Here is a 16,418-nt window from a genome sequence, read left to right as displayed (position 1 = left end):
ACGTCATGGCCAGGATTTCTTCAGCGTGTGTATTCAGCTTTCAAGAATGTTTTTCTTTCAGCAAAGGTCATGCACAGAAATGTGTAAGAGGAGGAGGAGGAGTTGCTCTGAGTGCTGCGAGAACTCCAGATGAATATATTAGAAAAAAACAAAGCGTGGGCTGGTTACCAGTGAAGTTCCTGAGCGGTGGGACCATCATCTGCTGAACCACTGCCTCCTGTGACCTTGGCTGGACAAATGTTCAGAATTACTCTGCTGACGGTAATCCCGTGTAGGCAGTGCCATCGGCTGAACGCGGTTTCACAGGAGGTCTCTTTCATCTCTGCTATCCCTGGATTGCAGGTCTAGATACTAATCCTCCCCAGACCACATCTTCCTTTGGTGCGAATGAATCCATGACACGTGCTAGCAGAGTTATTCCCAGGGCTGGAAGTGATCATCGCAGGCGTGGAGTGCAGCCCCGAGACTTGCAAACAACCGTGCAGCGTACGGTTGAGTTGGAGGCATCTGCAGGAGATCTGTTCCTCATGTCACACTCCACAAGTGAACACAAAAGCACCTCCCAGAGCCTCCTTGGGAAGAGACCTTGCTCAGGGGTCTCTTGACTTTTGCTTTCGATGTTTTAAACCAAAGCACAAGAAACAGACTCGGACAGGTTTGAATCAGCCCAAGCATTTGTCTCATTTGAGCCAAACCTAAGTTCAGCGTCAACAAACTGGAACTTTTTATCCTTTTTTTTTGTTGTACGCACATTTTCCTTCTGGCTAAGCTGAAGTGGCAGGGCTTACCAAAAGAGCTCGTTTTCCTGAATTCTTCTGTACAGCGAGTCCTGCAAAGCATTCAGGTGTTTGGAATTGCTCTGCTTCCTGATGGTTTGTCCATCAGTATTAGACATTATAAGTTTGTAGGAAGAAGTGCAGTAAGTTTGATTTTAGCTAAAACAGGAGTTTTCAAAGCAGAATTGCATTGGCTTTAAATCACAGGACCCTGTCTTTGCCCTAGAACATTCCTCTTCAATTAAATATTTTAGATGCTTAGCAGATGACCCTTCTGCTTTTTTCCAAATGTGCATTGTATCTTGCATGGGAAATAGGGAAAGGGGGATTTTCAAGAGTTGAAATATGATGTATGGTAGCAGAGATGTAGTAAGACAAATTCAGCTCTGTTACTCATTGCAGCAGCATTGAAGCCGCGGGGGGGGAACGGGACGGACGACAGGGACTGAGATGTGTAACCAAAAGCAGAACTTGGTCCAAAAGCCTTCATATGGAATGTAAATATTATCTCTGCCAGAAAGTAAGTGATTTCTTAATGTCACAAAGTTAGTGAGATAAAAATCTTGCAGAAAAATCAAGGAATGATCAATATATAAACTGCAGTCCTCCTGTGGAGCGTGTACTCTGTGGGAGCTCCTCCAGACACCAAAGCTCGCACAGCAATGGGGAGTCCCAATGGGCTTTGTGTGGGCTACGTAGAGTTCAGGCGTTACGAAAGCGCTTGCTCTCTGCCCCACGTTACCTATAGGGACCCGTGGCCGGGATGCTGCAGGCACGTGGGGTCCGATGGACCCCGTACCCATGCCGAGCGCTACCTGCCCCAACTTCGTTCTTTGCACAGTGACTCTTGTGTTCATCCCCATCTCAGCAAAGCTCTTCCGTTACTTCCTCCCATCCTGGACAGACAAGAAGAAGAATCACTTGCAGCTCATGTATTCCCCCAACTTCTCCACTGACGTAGACCAGGGAGACACCGGTCCTCGCAGGGACTCCACTGCGATGTGTTTCGTAGGGACAGCATCGCCCTTGGGCTTCCTCACAAGTTTCTTCACAAAGTTATTTCATATTTCTCTGGGTCCCAATTAATCAACCTCAGAACTCGCTTCCCCGCTGGAGAGGCTTATGTTCGTACACTTGATATAGCAGCGGCGTGGTATGGCTTTAGAAGGATGAAATCATTCAGGAAGACTCCAAGTTGGCTGCGTCTTTTGTGGTTAGGATTACAAATTAAGCAGCATCTCCAGAGATGATGTCTACATGGGTTTCCAGGCACAGAAGAGCACAGTCGGGAGCTGGCAAAGCCATGTCCATCCAGTCACGTTAGACGTCACCCCACAGCAGTTCAGCCAGCCTCAGCACTCTCTTTGAGTTATCCCTTCTTGAAACCTGGCGTTACGTATCCATACATTGCAAACATGCCAGTCATTATTCCAGGTCGGATGCCTGCTTGGCTAGGGCTGTCCCACAGTCACTGGGTCCCGCTGCCTTTCTCCAAGACGGCATGCTTCTGTTGGTGACCAGGAGGTGAACGCATGACAGTATCACCTGAAACAAGACTCTCCATGAGCTGGTCCCTTCATGTATTGGCCAGTCAGATTTTATAACCCCCATACCGCTAGAAAAGGGACTAAAGAGCTGTGATCTGCTCTGTCAAACTGCTGGAAAAAAGTGCCTGGTTTGCAGCCCCGTAAAATTTGTTAGACAAAAATATCCAATTTGAAATACACCTGCCCACACCGATCAAAACTGTAGTCCATGCAGCCATCTGTTCTGGAGAACAGGACAGAGGCCATCCTCAGCAGGTTTGCAGGTGACACCAAACCAGGAGGAGTGGCTGTACACCAGCGGGTCGTCCGGAGGGACCTCAATAGGCCAGAGAAATGGGACGGCAGGAACCTCATGCAGTTCAGCAAGGAGAAGTGCCAAGTCCTGGGAACAACTCCAGGCACCAGGACGGGCTGGAGGCCACCTGCACGCAGCTTTGCAGGGCAGAACCTGGGGGTCCTGGTGGACACTGAGTTGAGCAATGTGCCCTCATGCAACAAAGGCGAATGGTTTCCTGGGCTGGCAAAGCACTGCCAGTCAAGGGAGGGGATCCTTCCCCTCTGCTCAGTGCTGGTGAGGCCACCCCAGGGGTGCTGGGTCCAATGCTGGGCTCCCCAGTACAGGAGGGACATGGACAGACTGGAGAGGGTCCAGCAAAAGGCCATGGCAATGACGAAGGCATTGAAGCATCTGTCACACGATGAGAGGCTGAGAGAGCTGGGATCAAATCAATGTGTGTAAATAACTGATGGAAAAGACTAAAGAAAACCGAGCCAGAGTCTTCTCAGTGGTGCCCAGTGAAAAGACAAGAGGCAACAGGCACACCTCAAAATACAGGAAATTCTGTTTGAACGTAAAAAATACTTCTTTACTGTGAGGCTGGTCAAACAATGGCACAGGTTGCCCAGAGAGTTTGTGGGGTCTCCACCCTTGGAGATCCTCAAAACCTGATGGGACAAGGTCCTGAGCAGCCTGCAGTGACTGACCCTGCTTTGAGGGCGGGGTTGGGCTGGGCGATCCCGGCGATGCTGGGATTTCTGGGATTCAGTAAGATCAGGAGCACTTTTCTACCCACCTTGTATTTCAGAGGACTTGCCATTTATCCCAATGCCTGTAAAGCTGTTTGCAGTCCTGAGAAGAGCAACAAGAGATGGGGAGGGTAGATTTTTCATTTTACAGGAAATAAAATTACCTACTTTCTAAACGTGCCTTTCCGCCTGTGTTGCAGGTTAGATGGATGACCACCAGCTGTACAGTAATTCAGGTAAGGATGGATATCTTTTTTCTTCCCATCTCCAGCAGCGTTGCTCTGTACGCACCGTTGCAATGCATAGGACCAAGTCCCTGGTCACCTCCTGCCCTTGCCCCGATCTCCTATTTGTGCACAAGGAAGGTTCCCCGCCTGCCCATCGCTCCACAACCGTTCAAAAGGATGTTGATTTTTTTTTTTCTTGTTAAGACGGAATTCTGCTCCTGCTGCAGACAGTGGGAAAACGTCATTAACTTCAGCGAGAAGAGCATTATCTCCTATTTTATTAGTATTACTTCTATACTGAGAGGCCTCAGCCAGGAAATAGGACCCTATTGTGATGGACACTATCCAGATGTACTAAAAATACCATCTCTACCCTCGAAGAGCCTGTGCTTTAAGTTATAATAAGGCACAACAGATGGATAGACAAACAGGTGGTTGGAGAGCACAAGATACGGTAAGGGAGAAAGCCTGAGCCCTACGGTGACAATGCCTCCGAAGGACTGAATAAGATCCCTATCATCCCCATCTGAAAAGCTCGTAGGAGGGCACCGGATCAGGTTTCCACACTCCCCATACACTCGCTGGACATTTGCCTTAGCCACAATGCCCATCTTTCACCATTCCCAGTGGGAAGGAGGAGGGTTCTTGTGGCAGAAAAACGTAGCATGGATGGACACATAATTAGCCATAAAGGGATGGGGACTCGTGTACTAGGTAACCTTCCTTCTAGGACCTGTTCCTTTACACTGTAGGTGGGTTAGCTGTAGAAACCAGGCAGGAGAATGTCTTATCTTTAGCTTATCAGTTCAGACCCAGCCCACGGTGGTAGTGGGCCAGATGAATTAGTCATGATGGATCTGAAACACAATTTTGCATGATAAAACCACCGCAGTTGTCCTCTAAAGGTAATTTGCAAAGGAGAAAAAAGAGTCTTTGCCCTTTCTGCCTCCCTGCCATTTTAGTGGTGGATAGAGATAACCTGAAAGTGGCTTGAGAGTTTTTCTGATAGTTTTTACATTAGAAATTCAAGTCCTGCCTCATCTGGGAAACAATCTGGTAACTCAAGAAGGAGTGAAATTATACCATTAGAGAGGAAGCCAGCAATGGGGAGCTGTTTATACTGCTGCATGTGGCTTTTTCTTAATGTCCCTTTAACTCTGATGGCTTTGGAGGAAAGGATGGCTTTGACCCCAGTCACCCCTTAGCCACTGATCTGGAGACGAGAAGCTCCCTGTTCCCTGAGAAGCCCAGCAGTGCCTCCAACACCACCAAGGACCGGCGCTGATGAGCGCTAAATTAGACACAACTGAAAAAATAAGAGAGAGAAACTACTTTCAGGTTTCTTTATCCTCCAGAAAGAATGAAGACATGTCAGTGAAAGAAGAAAATCCTTTAAACTGCGGTAGCTCAAGTTCCTCGCATTCCCATTTGCAGTGCCAGAACCTGTGATGGGTCCTCCTGAGCCGTCCCGGTGGCGGTGGTGTCCAGCCGAGCCACAGCTCTGGCTGCCCACCGATGGCAGAGGGGGCTGGGACGGGCAGCATCGTCAGGGGCTTTCTGTTAACAGATCTTGGCTATTCTGGGGGGAGAATGCCCAGCACCAACCTCACCTTGGCTTGCAAAGTCAACCGTGTCAGCTCACGGGCCCTCACTCGCGGGACCTGGGGACCTGCCACGGCACCACGATCCCGGTGTCGGTGACTCAGGAGCTCGTGTTTCCTCTGTTTCCCGGGTTGTCGGGTCCAAGGTGAGGAGCTCTGGGGTCAGCAGGACGCTTGACGGTCATGGTGGGCGCCGCGCGTTCGGTCTGCTCCGAGCTTGCCCGGGATGTCCCCAGATATGTGCAGCCCCAACCAGAGGGTTCAGGAGGTCCCAGCAGAGGAGCTTGGCTCCTGCCCTGCGACCGTGCGGGAGCTGATCTCCAAACCCGTGCAGGGTGAGGCCGGAGCTCTGCCCTCTGCAGTTGCTGATGGCACGTTGTGTGTTTCTGATGACGCAGGCATGGAGGGTTACGCTTACAATTGAGAGACGTCTCCCCATCCTTTGGAAGAGGCACGTTTCAGCCGATACATTCACCATCGTGCAACTGTGACCAATCTCAACCACCTGCTGATGAAAGCAGCTTTCTCTGAACCACCTGGAGGGCTTTCCCTGTGGGCACTTGCCTCTTAGGTCATTGCATGTACTATTTTCCTCCATGTGTTTACTAACGGTAATCAGACAATGCCCCATCAAACTCAGCAATTTATGGGAGGTTTAAAAAAAAAAAAAAAAAAAAAAAGGAAAGGAAAGGAAGGCTAATACTCCCTGCTCCTGCTAAGTGTACTGATCTTTTTTGATTTCCTCCCAAATGGTGTCATCATTGCGTCACACACTGGTTATTTCCTCTTGACTTCTGCCCCTCAATATGCATGAAAAAATGGGTGTAGAGCCTCCTGGATCCCTTGCGTGTGACACGAAGGGGATTCTGCCTTCAAAAAACTCACCTTCTCCAAACACCGCGCTGTCTGTCAGTGTCTGGTTGCCATCGTGTGTGATGTCGCGTGTCATCCTGGGAGTAAATGGCAGGGCACGTCACGGGTGGAGGGCTGCACAACCAGAGGAGCAGCAGCAGCAGCAACGGGCCACCAGCCGCCTGCCTCCCGGCGTTCCTGGCTCTGCTTCTCTTCAGACTGTTAAAAAATTTCCCTTTATAAGCAAGGAATTCAGAGACAACCATTGCTAGGCTTAGATTAGCATCTCTGCATTCATTTTCAGGCATCGAGTTCGGTTTTGTTTAAAATTAAGAGAAATAACCCAAGTTGTGTAGTCTGAGGCTGGCAGCTCACCACTCTCTGATCCTTGCTAGGCTTTTCTTCCATAGCTGCTTAGAAAACATTGTAATCAGTTCCAATCACTGGTGATTTTTTTTTTTTCTTGGTGCTTAGGAATGTTATTTTTAGTGGAAGGAGCTGAGTGCCCTAATGCATCTATAAATATTTATCAAGGGTGATGAATGGAAAGGAGTGATAAACCCTGAAACCAGCCCTCAGCTTTTCTTCCTGTCTGAACCGATACATGGCCTCGGTTCTCAGTGGAAAGTGCTCACTGGGTACCTACAGCCCTTGGGGAGAGAGAAAATAAACGTACGTGGTGGCCACAGACTTAGTTGAAGATAAATATTGTGAATGAGCTGTCAAGAAGGAAAGGAAAGTGATGATAACCTGGTGCAGCATGTTAGCTTTAGCCTGCCAAACAGAGTGCGCTCGCGGGGATAGGGAAGGTTTTGTGTGCGTTTTCGGCTGAATTTGCTGAATTAGGACCTGCAGCAGCTTTGGCTGCAGCTACGGGCGGATTCAAGCACTGAAAATAGGAATGTTTTGCTGATGGCCGCGCTTGGGGACCTGCTGGAGTGGTGAAGGCTGTCGGCAGCGGGAGGTGTTACGGCTGCGCAGGCACCGGGGTCTTCCTCCTGCTGGCCAGAGGTGCAAGCGGCCGGAGAGTTTGCATTGTGCCGGTGGGATCTCCTGGCACCTCGTGCGGACGAGAGGCTGGGAGCTCCCGGCCGAGCTCCGCCGAGTCCAGTGTCAGGGACTGGGTGTCTGCAGTGGCGGCAGTGCCGGAGGAGGGGGCTGCGCCACGGGGCAGCCCGGGGTGGTGATGGGAGAGCCCGTGGCAACGTGTGGGATGGTGGGGTGGAAGTTGTCGCCTCCTTAGAGGTGCCGGGGCCCAAAATGTGGCACAGACTGGAAGGAAGGGATGAAGACACGTCTCCTATAGCCGTCAGGGAAGCACAAAGCCTGGATCACAGGGGAGCGTCACGTTTGCTGCTTTTTTCCTGTTATTACTCACCCTGTGACTTTCCCTTCTCGCTTTTGCTACCACGATTGCCAGGAGGCAAAAAACCTCCTGCCGCAGCTGCCACCTCAGCCGCGAGCATCTCGCTGAGCCTGCGGTCCGGCCGCAGCCAGAGGAGATGGAGGTGGCACCACCGGGACCTGCCACCACCGGCCACCACTGCTCCAGCTGGCCAGGCGCTCGGAGGGGAGATGCTGGGGAGAACCCCCCGCCACCAGGGCTCTTACAGCCAGCGCTGCCAGTCGCAGGGAGGGTGACAGCCAGGGGAGCGGGGGCATCTGGGCTTTGTTCGGAAAACCTGGCGGGATCAGTGGGGTTTTGTACAGATGCAGTGGGGATATCGTCTGTGTGTGTTAAATGTGACCCTGCGTGCCGTGGCTCTGCAGTGCCTCACCCATGATGCCATTTATTGTAGCCGGTAAAGCATTTTAGCTATAATACTTTATATTATTGCAAGGCTGGGGCTGCAGGTTGGTGCTGGCTGCTGCCGTGCTGGCTGCTGCCGGGAGGACGGCGTTCGCCCACCAAGCCGCTGCTGGAGCAGGAGGAATCTGTGCCCCCCCGGTCTAAAGGGTCCTGTGGGCATGGCTCCAGTAATGCGCACCCTGCAGCCAGCAGGAGCAACCAGGGGTGATGGCGAGTAAGGGCAGCTGCTAGCCAGGTCCAGGCATCAGATCACCAAGGCGTGAGCTTAATTGCACCTGTCCTCGTCGGCCTGCTACCGATAGCTTCCCTCCACCATCGCTTGGAGGTGATGGGAACGATGCCGCAGGGTCCCCCCAGCCTTTCACTGCGGTGCATGGTGATGCCGCGGAGAGCATGGTTAGCTGGCTTGGCGGCACTCTGGGCAGGCTGTCATGACATGTCACTCAACGGTGTCATTTAGGGAGGTCACCGCTGGTCCCCAGACCCTGTTGGTGAAGCCCAGCTGGTGCGGTCAGTCCCAGTACCTTGGGATCTGCCCTCGTGGTGCCGCTGCCCCCAGCACCAGTCTGGCACTGGGGTAGGCAGCGCAGGCTCAAAGCAGGGCTTGGGGCACAGACTGGTCCAGTAGAGCCCGGGAAGCACCGGGACAAGCATGGATGCTGGGGTCTGAGCTGTGCCATGGCCATCAGCAGGGGTTCCTGCGCCAGACAGGATGCACGGAATCGTTTTGCACCCCAGTAACGCCAGGCACCTCCACCGGTGACATGCTGGGACATTGTGTAGGGGAAGAACCACCCAGCACCCCAGCTTGCTTATGGTTAACTTTGAAACCTGCTTACAAACTATTGTTTGCCTTTGGAATAATTGCCTTAAACCCTCCAGGAGGAACAGTTCAGGCCGGGCTTTAATATATGTCCCCAGGCTGTGTCCTGCTGTGGCATTACTGCACCCCGGCTCCAGCGTGTGCGGGTTCCCGGGGCCGGTGGCACTGTGCCGGAGGAACTGGCTGCTCACCCGAGTCCTTGCTCAGCGCCCGGGATGCAACGTCCCGGAGGCTGCCAGGGAAATATGCTCCGCAGCACCAGAGAGCTCCTGGGGTCGGAGCCCGGCGGGTGTGCACATGTGCGGGTGTGCACATGTGCATGGGTGTGTGTGGGTGCACGTGTGCGGGTGTGCACATGTGTGCCTGTGTGTGTGGGTGCACGGGTGCCTGCATGCACTGCAGGCAGCGTGTCGCGTGCCGGTGCTGCTCTCGGGAGATCTGCTGGGTCCGAGCGTGTCTGCCGGTGCCTCCCTGCCCATCCCTGCTGCCCAGCATCTGCCCGCACCCCTGAGGCTGCCGGTAAAAATATAAATAACCACAGATACGGTTCTTTGCTTTATTTGGGGCTTTATTTTATGCAATTGGATGGTCATTTTTCGTCAGGATCCAGGAATGAGAGTCACTAGCAGAGAGCGGGACCAGATCCGGAGCCCGGGGAGGACGGCAGGGCCCCGCGCAGAGCCCAGCCGGGCATGGTGCTGCCGGAGCCGGGCAGGTGCAGGCAGAGCAGGCAGAGCAGGCAGGCCACGGGCTGTGGTGTCGGGAATCGCTGCTGAATCCTGGGGACAGTGTGTTGAGATGGGCTGCAAGGGAATGTTGCCGATTGCTCTCCAGTGACTTTCTGTGCTGTAATTCCCTCGCCAATACTGACCAAACCGCCTGCGATCGTCCCGGCACCTGCAAAACTGCTGGGAACGGCACCGCTCCCTCACCTGGGTCACCCTGGTTTTCCTGGGAGACGGCTCTGCTCCCAGGGAATGGCCGGTCCCCAGCACAGACCCGGTGCGTCAGCAGTGATGGGAAGGCATGCCAGTGCTGCGGCATAGCCACGGCGGCTGTAGTTAAGCCCCTCTTTAATTCCCACTTGGGCTGAGCACGGGCTGGGGCAGAGCCATGGGGCTCGCAGTGCCTTCTCCTGCCAGGCAGAGCCAGCCAGCAGCACACATCAAATTCGGATTGCAAGGAAACTTTGCAATTTCCCTAGGGCAAAACCCACCTGAACAAAAAAGCAAAATGCCACCTGAAAATGTTTTCTCGTGGGAACGTTACCTAGACAGAGCCATGTCCCTGCGCTGGCATCCCCAGCTGATGCGCCGGTGCTGGGGGTTAATGCCAGGAGAGGGAAACCCCCAGTTTTCACAGGGTAGGGAATAGGGACGGGCACCCTGCAGTATGTCCCACACCCGGCTGGTCTGTCGGCGATGTGCCAAAGGAAGGTGGTGGCTTTGGCCACTCATGCCATCCCTTGGCACAGGCGTGCTCAGAGGCTCCCCGAGCCCTGGCCGTGCCCGCACAGTTGGGGTGTCCCCAGCAGCAGAGCCCGGCAGTCGGGGGGTCGGGGACCGTGCCAAGCTTTGGTGCTGTTCCCTATTCCTGGCACCGTGTGAGTGCGGCCGCAGGCACAGCTGAGTGCGGGAGCGTCCCTGGGAGCGGTTGGCAAACCTGCGCTGGAGCCAATGCTGTAAGTGTGGGGAATGTCTCTAACAGAAACCTGTAAACTGGAAGCCATGTTCTGTCATCTGCCAAATATTTAATAAATTCATCTCATCCCTAAGGGGTGTCTTGTCCCTTCACCATGTGAAAAAAGCAGAGATGTTTGTGAAAAAAAAAAAGGTTTTTAATAGGAAACGACTGCTCCAAAGCAGCACACAGTATGAGAGCAGCTGCTGGCACTTCACTGTGGGTTCGTACGGAGCGGCAGAGCCAGAGGATTACCCGCATTTGTCATGGCTGCAGGTCACTGGAAGCAGACAGAGCTGCCTGTGTTCAGGGCCGTGGCGCCCGCCGCATCTGTGCCATCAGCGCGGCGCCGACGCCCCAGCATGGCTGCCTCCTCCCCGCCAGATGTTCCCCCCCACTGCAAACCCTGCACCAGCAAGCACATCTGGTGGTGGCAGAAAGGGTGAGGGCCAGGCTCAGAGGGCGGGCAGGCACCGGGGTGGGAGCATCCGCACCGGAGCCCCCATCCCCTCCCAACGCAGCGTTAGAAACTGTACTGGGGGAGCTGGGGTTTGCGGTACCAGGTGCCTGACCCCCCGGTAAAGGCCCCTGCAATGGTGGGGCCGTTGTCGCCGCTGGTCCCCCCGGACACAGAGCCCCTGATGGAGGGGATCTCGTGCCCCATCCAGCCCCAGTGCGCTGTGTTGGCGGTGGCTCGCAGCCGGCACTGGTTCTGCCATGGGGACGCCCAGTTCCCACACCGCCAGACTCGGCGGAGATGCTTCATGCCCACGCCCGGACCCTCCTGCGACCGCTGCGGAGGGATGCCCCAGCTCCCGCAGACCCCCTGCAGAGCCGCCGGCAGCAGGGGCCAGGCTCCGCTCACGCAGAGGAAACCTTAGCCCCAGGAATCCACGGCTTCGCGGGCACAGATGCATCCCCTCCGCTTCTCGGCCCCGATTTGGCACGGCGCTGCCCAGCTCCAGGCACTCATTTGTGTAAGGGATTAGGCACCTTGGTGGGAAAGACACAGACCCTTCCCATAGCCAGGGGGGCTGCAGGGCCTGGGGCGGCTTCGTGCTCCTCTCAACCCAGTGTGAGGTGAGATTGGGAGCGAGAAACCCCCCAACAGCTCAGCGCGGCTTCGCAGGAGCAGAGACCGAGCGCATGACCAGCTCTGCCGGCACGGCACCGGCACACTGCCGGGCTCTGCCTGGGGGCAGCTGCCTGTCCTCGCCGTGCGCACCGTCCCTGGCAGGGGTCCTGCCCGGCCATGGCCACCACCACAGACCTGGCGTTTGCCGAGTGCGGCAGAGGGGGTGGCACAAGTGTTACCAGCACTGCTGGGCTCTGCTCCCCATCCCGCATCCCCTGGCCAAGTGTGTGCCCAGGGAGGGAGCAGTGGGTGCTGCATCCCCCGACCCCATCAGCAGTGCCTAGGACCACCTGGGGACAGAGACGGTTTGTGATCCCAGTGCCACTGTGTCCCCTCTGCTGTCCCCCAGCCCCCCCCGATTGTTCCCTCCCACCCCGCGCTGGGGGGACGTGGGGGCAGCACCCCTCTAAATAGCACCCCTCTAAATATAGCTGTTGCCCTTAAAAGCCATATTTAACTGTGCATCAGCACCCCCCTGCTTGTGGGGGAGGATTTTTTGCCTCAATCCCCGGCTCCCCCCTTCTCCCACACGGCCCCCACAGAGGAGGGTCCCCACAGTGGGGACACTGCTCTCTCCTCCCCAGGATCGGTCCCGCTCCCCGCAGCACCCTGTGTCTCTCTCTCCCCTCCTTGGCACCCGCAGACCCCCAGGAGCTGCCCGGAGCCCGCCAGGCCCAGGGCCCCATTGGGGGGGTCCCCGGGGACCCCACACGCCAGCCCACACAGGGACAGTGGGTGGGGAGGCTGGTAGACAGCCACGAGTGTTGTGTCCATCACCAGACCGTGCTCGCAGCCCGCCGCCTCCCACTCACAGGGACCAACCCCAGCCCGGGGAGCCCACGCTGCTGGGCTGAGCCCTGCCTGCACTGCGGCCGCCGGCGGGCACAGGGAGCCGAAGCCCCAAGCCTGGCACAAAGGCTGCATCGGCCGCTGCTCACCCGCGGGTGCGAGCACACTTGCCTGCACAGAGTGCGTGTGCACTGCCTGTGTGTGCGCACACCGTGTGTGCATGCACGCTCACCCATGCTTTCAGGCCTGTGCACGCTTGCGGCGTGCTCTCGCACGCTCCCGCGCCCCACGTGCACGTGTGGGCAGGGTCCCCACGGGGTCGTGCGTGCCCGTGCACACGTGTGTGTGCCTGCATGCACACCCACATACACGTGCGTGCATTGAGACAAGCTTGTGCAGAAGCGCGTGTGCTCTTGCACACGCACAGAGCACCGTGCTCGGTGCCAGTTCCCCCGTGCTGCCTGTCCCCTCCCGTCCCCGGCATCCACCCTGTCCTGCCCACCCACCCTGCCAGCCATCACTTGGGGACATCGAGCCACCGCGTTGGTCCTTCCCCAATGCTGCCAGCAGCTGCCTCAGTGCCAGGCGGGAGGGCACGGTGGGGGGGGACCCAGCCACGGGTGCCATGGGGCAGCACCCAGGTCCCGGCGGCAGCCGGTGGGATCTCCGCATGCGCTGAGCTGCTCCGCGGCACAGCTGCAACACCACGTCCTCAAGGGTCCCCCGCCTGCCTGCGCCCCTTCCCAAGGGGGATGTGGGTGCTGCTTATGGACACAGGACCTGTTTGCAGGCTGCAGCCAAGGTGCCTGTCCAGGGGCACCTATATCCCTGCCTCTCTGTTTATTCTACAGGTGATAACATTTTCATACCTCGTTAGTGCTGTATTTGAACCCAATTACCCCCAGCCCCAGGAGGGGGATCAGCTCCTGCTCAGCATGGGGCAGCAGATGGCCTCAGCCCATCGGAGACCCCAGGGTCTCTGTGTGCCTCAAGGAGACCTCAGGGACCCCACGTGCCCTAGGGAGATCCCAGGGACCCTGTGAGCCCCACAGCTGGGCTCAGACCTGGGTGCCCCTCACCAGGCTTCCCCCAGCCAGCATCAGGAAAGGTGCCAACCCAACCCACCGCCCGCGGTGCCCACCCCGCTGCCACGCTCCGGTGCTGCGGCCCCCAACCAGCAATGGCCACACGTGCTGGACGGTGTTCACAAGCACCCAACACCTTGGAGTGTGCAAGGCTAGGACTGGGGTCCACGCACCCATGCCCACCCCCCTGACCCCCTCTGGGACCTGCTCAGGGGGTATGGCAGCAGGGCATGCAATGCTCTCTGCTGCATCCCCCTCCTTCCCTTCCCACCCACAGCATGGGGTGGGCAGGGGGTCCCATGGGTGCCATAGATGGGGGCCGCTGCCCCAATTTGGGGGGGCAAGGTCAGCCATGGCCCTGTGTCCATGCAGTTCAGACACCTGCAGCCCCCTCCCTGGGGCAGCCCCCGGCATGGCCCCCCCGGGACGTGGGGCACTGCTAAGGGGCACCCGGCCTCCCCCCACGCAGGGTCGGGGGCCTCCATGTCAGTGCCTGACCCCGGGGCCGGGGCTGCTCCTCGTTTGCACCATTTAACGGCCACCCTGGGCTGCATCGGCTGCCCTGGCTCCATCCATCACCAGGGAACTGATTCCTCCGCTCCGCTACAAGCTGTTGGTGTGACCCGTGCCTTTCCTCCCCTGCCCTCCTCCTCCTCCCTGTCCCGCACACCCACCCATGATTTATGGAAGAGGAAGGGGAGCGCCAAGCGCGGTTATCGGTAGGCAAACACCACGCCGGGGCAGGGCGCGGAGGGTGCGGCTGCGGGTGCCGGGGACCCCCGGCACGGTGCCTGCCCTGGGGCTCCGCGGGGGGCTACCAGTCCCTCCCCAGTGCTACCAGTGCTCCCACAGCCCCAGCAGCCCCTGCACCCCGGCTCCCCGTGCCCCTCACCTGCTGCCCTGCCCCGACAGGGACTGTGGCATGCCGGGGGGTGGCACAAGCCCCGGTGGCACTCCAGGACAAGGCGCAGGGGACATGGCCCCACTGCAGCCTCGTGGGACATCTCTGAGCCCCTTCCAGCATCCTTCTCCCACAGGCACAACATCGGGTTAGGGACGTCCAGGCAAGGGGCTGGGGCACGCGGGGTCCATCCTGGCCACCCCCTGCCATGCTTTGGGATGCCGGGACCATCGGCCATTTCTGCAGGCTTGTGTGGAAATTCAGCGGCAATTACATAATGAGGAGCCATCGGTCCTGAAAACAAGGTCAGGCGGGAAGACAGCGGTGGCGGGGGGAGCGGGAAGGACCGGCCGGCGGCTGCTCTCCCTCCCCAGGCTGCAGCGGTGGGAGCAGCGCTGTGGGAGCTGCACGCCGGGAATGGCACCGGGACATGGCACAGCGTGCCGGCCCTGCTCAGCAACGCGAGTGCTGAGAGCACGGGGGTCCCTCAAGCCATGCTGCATCACGCCTGCATCCCCACATCTGCCGTGGGGCCAGAGCCGTGGGGTGGGCCCCAACCCCAGAGTGCGGCTCTTGGGATTTGCTTAGTCTGAGGGTGCTCGGACCCGGACAGAGGGACTCTGGAACAGAGCAAATACCCCCCACTGCAGAGGCGGGGGGACCTGTGGGGCACAGGCAGTGACAGGAGCCACCCCGAGCACAGCGGTGGCCGGGCCGGGCTGGTGGCATTGCCAGGGAGTGGGGGGCAAATGTGGGGCCCCATTGCAGCAGCTCTGCCTCTTCCCAGGGGATGCCTTCCCATCGGCACCGCTGCTGCTGCCCCCGTTGCATCACCCCCACGCAGCCCACCGGAGCCTGCGGTGAGCGCTGCCGGGGCGGTGTGCTGTGCTCCTCACGCCCCACATCCCCGGGGACTGACAAAGGTGCCCGTGAGAGAGATCCCCCCCACCCCGGCAAGGCCGCACGCCAGCCCGGCACACTGTGCGCCAGCCTGGCATGCCATGCCGCTGCCCGGCGCGTGACGCAGGTTCCCCCCGCACCGAGGCAGGATCAGCTGCTGCTCCCTCCGCGGCAGTGCTGACTAACTGGCTGACCGTGTGTCACCGGCTTAATTTGGCGCCTGCCCTCTTGGCAAGATTAATTAATCCGATCCCCACGCCCAAGCCCCCAGAGGGAGCTGCCTTCCAAGTTGGCAACCGTCACCGGGACACGCTGCTGCGTCTCCTCTCGGTGATGAGGCCGAGCTGCCGGGGGTGGGCGGCTGCTTGGCGCAGGGGGGACCCCAGGGACCCCCACCTCTGCCAAGGGCTGCAGGATGGGCGGCCGGTGCCCTGCACAGTGGCAGGAGGACGCTGAGTCCAGCAAGCAATGCTTCCAGCCCTAACAAGCCCAGCAAGCAGAGGAGCAGGCAGAGGGTCAGAGCCCGGCTGGTGCCTGGTGCTGCACCATCCGTGGGACAGGAGATTTACAGCCGGTCAGAAACGCCTTGCCGGGAGCTGCTGCCCTCCTCCAGCTGCCCTGACCTCCCTGTCACGCAGAGATTTAAGCCAGGGATAATTGCACCTATTAGCCAAAACGAAGCTGCCGGTGGAGGATCAGCTGCCAGAGGAGCTGGCAGGGCAGGACAGTGGGCAAGCGGGCAAGCGGCACACTGCGCTCCCCGGCATGGCCGCGGCTGCCGGCTGAGCCCCCACGGAGAGGGGCAGCAGGGACCATGCCGGGCACCGCAGCCTGCCGTGGGAAATGGCAAGCCGGCTGGAAAGGCCCAATGCCAGCAGCCAAGTGGCTCCAAGGGACGCGGGCACTTCTCGGCACGGCAAGGGACGCAGCCCAGGCCAGCTGCCCCAGCCGCAGGGCTCCCTGGGTATTCGAAGGGTCTTCGGGGTTTGCAGAAACTCCCTGGAGATGCAAAGCGTGGAGGGAACAGGAGTTGCCAGCTCCCCCAGTGGCAAGGACCACAGAACAGGATGGCCACGTTGGAGCGTGGAGACACCAAGACCTGGCAGGGGAAGATGGACGACCTGTAGCCATCCTCTACCTCGTCCCCCGCTGAGCCTGCCACCAGCCCCTCGCCAGAGCAGAAGAGCTCACCGGCTGCGTCTCCCCTGCCAGCGGCATTACCCAGGGATGGTCCTGCATCTTTGCCAGGATTTCGCTCATTCCCCA

At 58.0% G+C, this 16,418-nt stretch overlaps 1 protein-coding gene across 6 annotated transcripts in view; it reads left to right on the top strand.

The window, feature by feature from the left end:
• Nucleotides 1-10,436, top strand: part of DTNB (dystrobrevin beta) — a 213,559-nt gene extending 203,123 nt beyond the window's left edge. For all 6 annotated transcript variants that reach the window (XM_069805389.1, XM_069805388.1, XM_069805390.1 and 3 more), the window contains 2 exons: nt 3,550-3,585; nt 5,576-10,436. In XM_069805389.1, the coding sequence (XP_069661490.1) occupies nt 3,550-3,554 (5 nt within the window). In that variant the 3' untranslated portion in view covers nt 3,555-3,585; nt 5,576-10,436. The remainder of the gene's footprint in view (nt 1-3,549; nt 3,586-5,575) is intronic.
• Nucleotides 10,437-16,418: the final 5,982 nt, after the last annotated feature.

Source organism: Haliaeetus albicilla, chromosome 18, assembly GCF_947461875.1.
Source record: "Haliaeetus albicilla chromosome 18, bHalAlb1.1, whole genome shotgun sequence".
NCBI lineage: Eukaryota > Metazoa > Chordata > Aves > Accipitriformes > Accipitridae > Haliaeetus > Haliaeetus albicilla.
The sequence above is the reverse complement of the archived record's forward strand: the minus strand, read 5'-3'. Positions and strand labels throughout refer to the sequence as shown.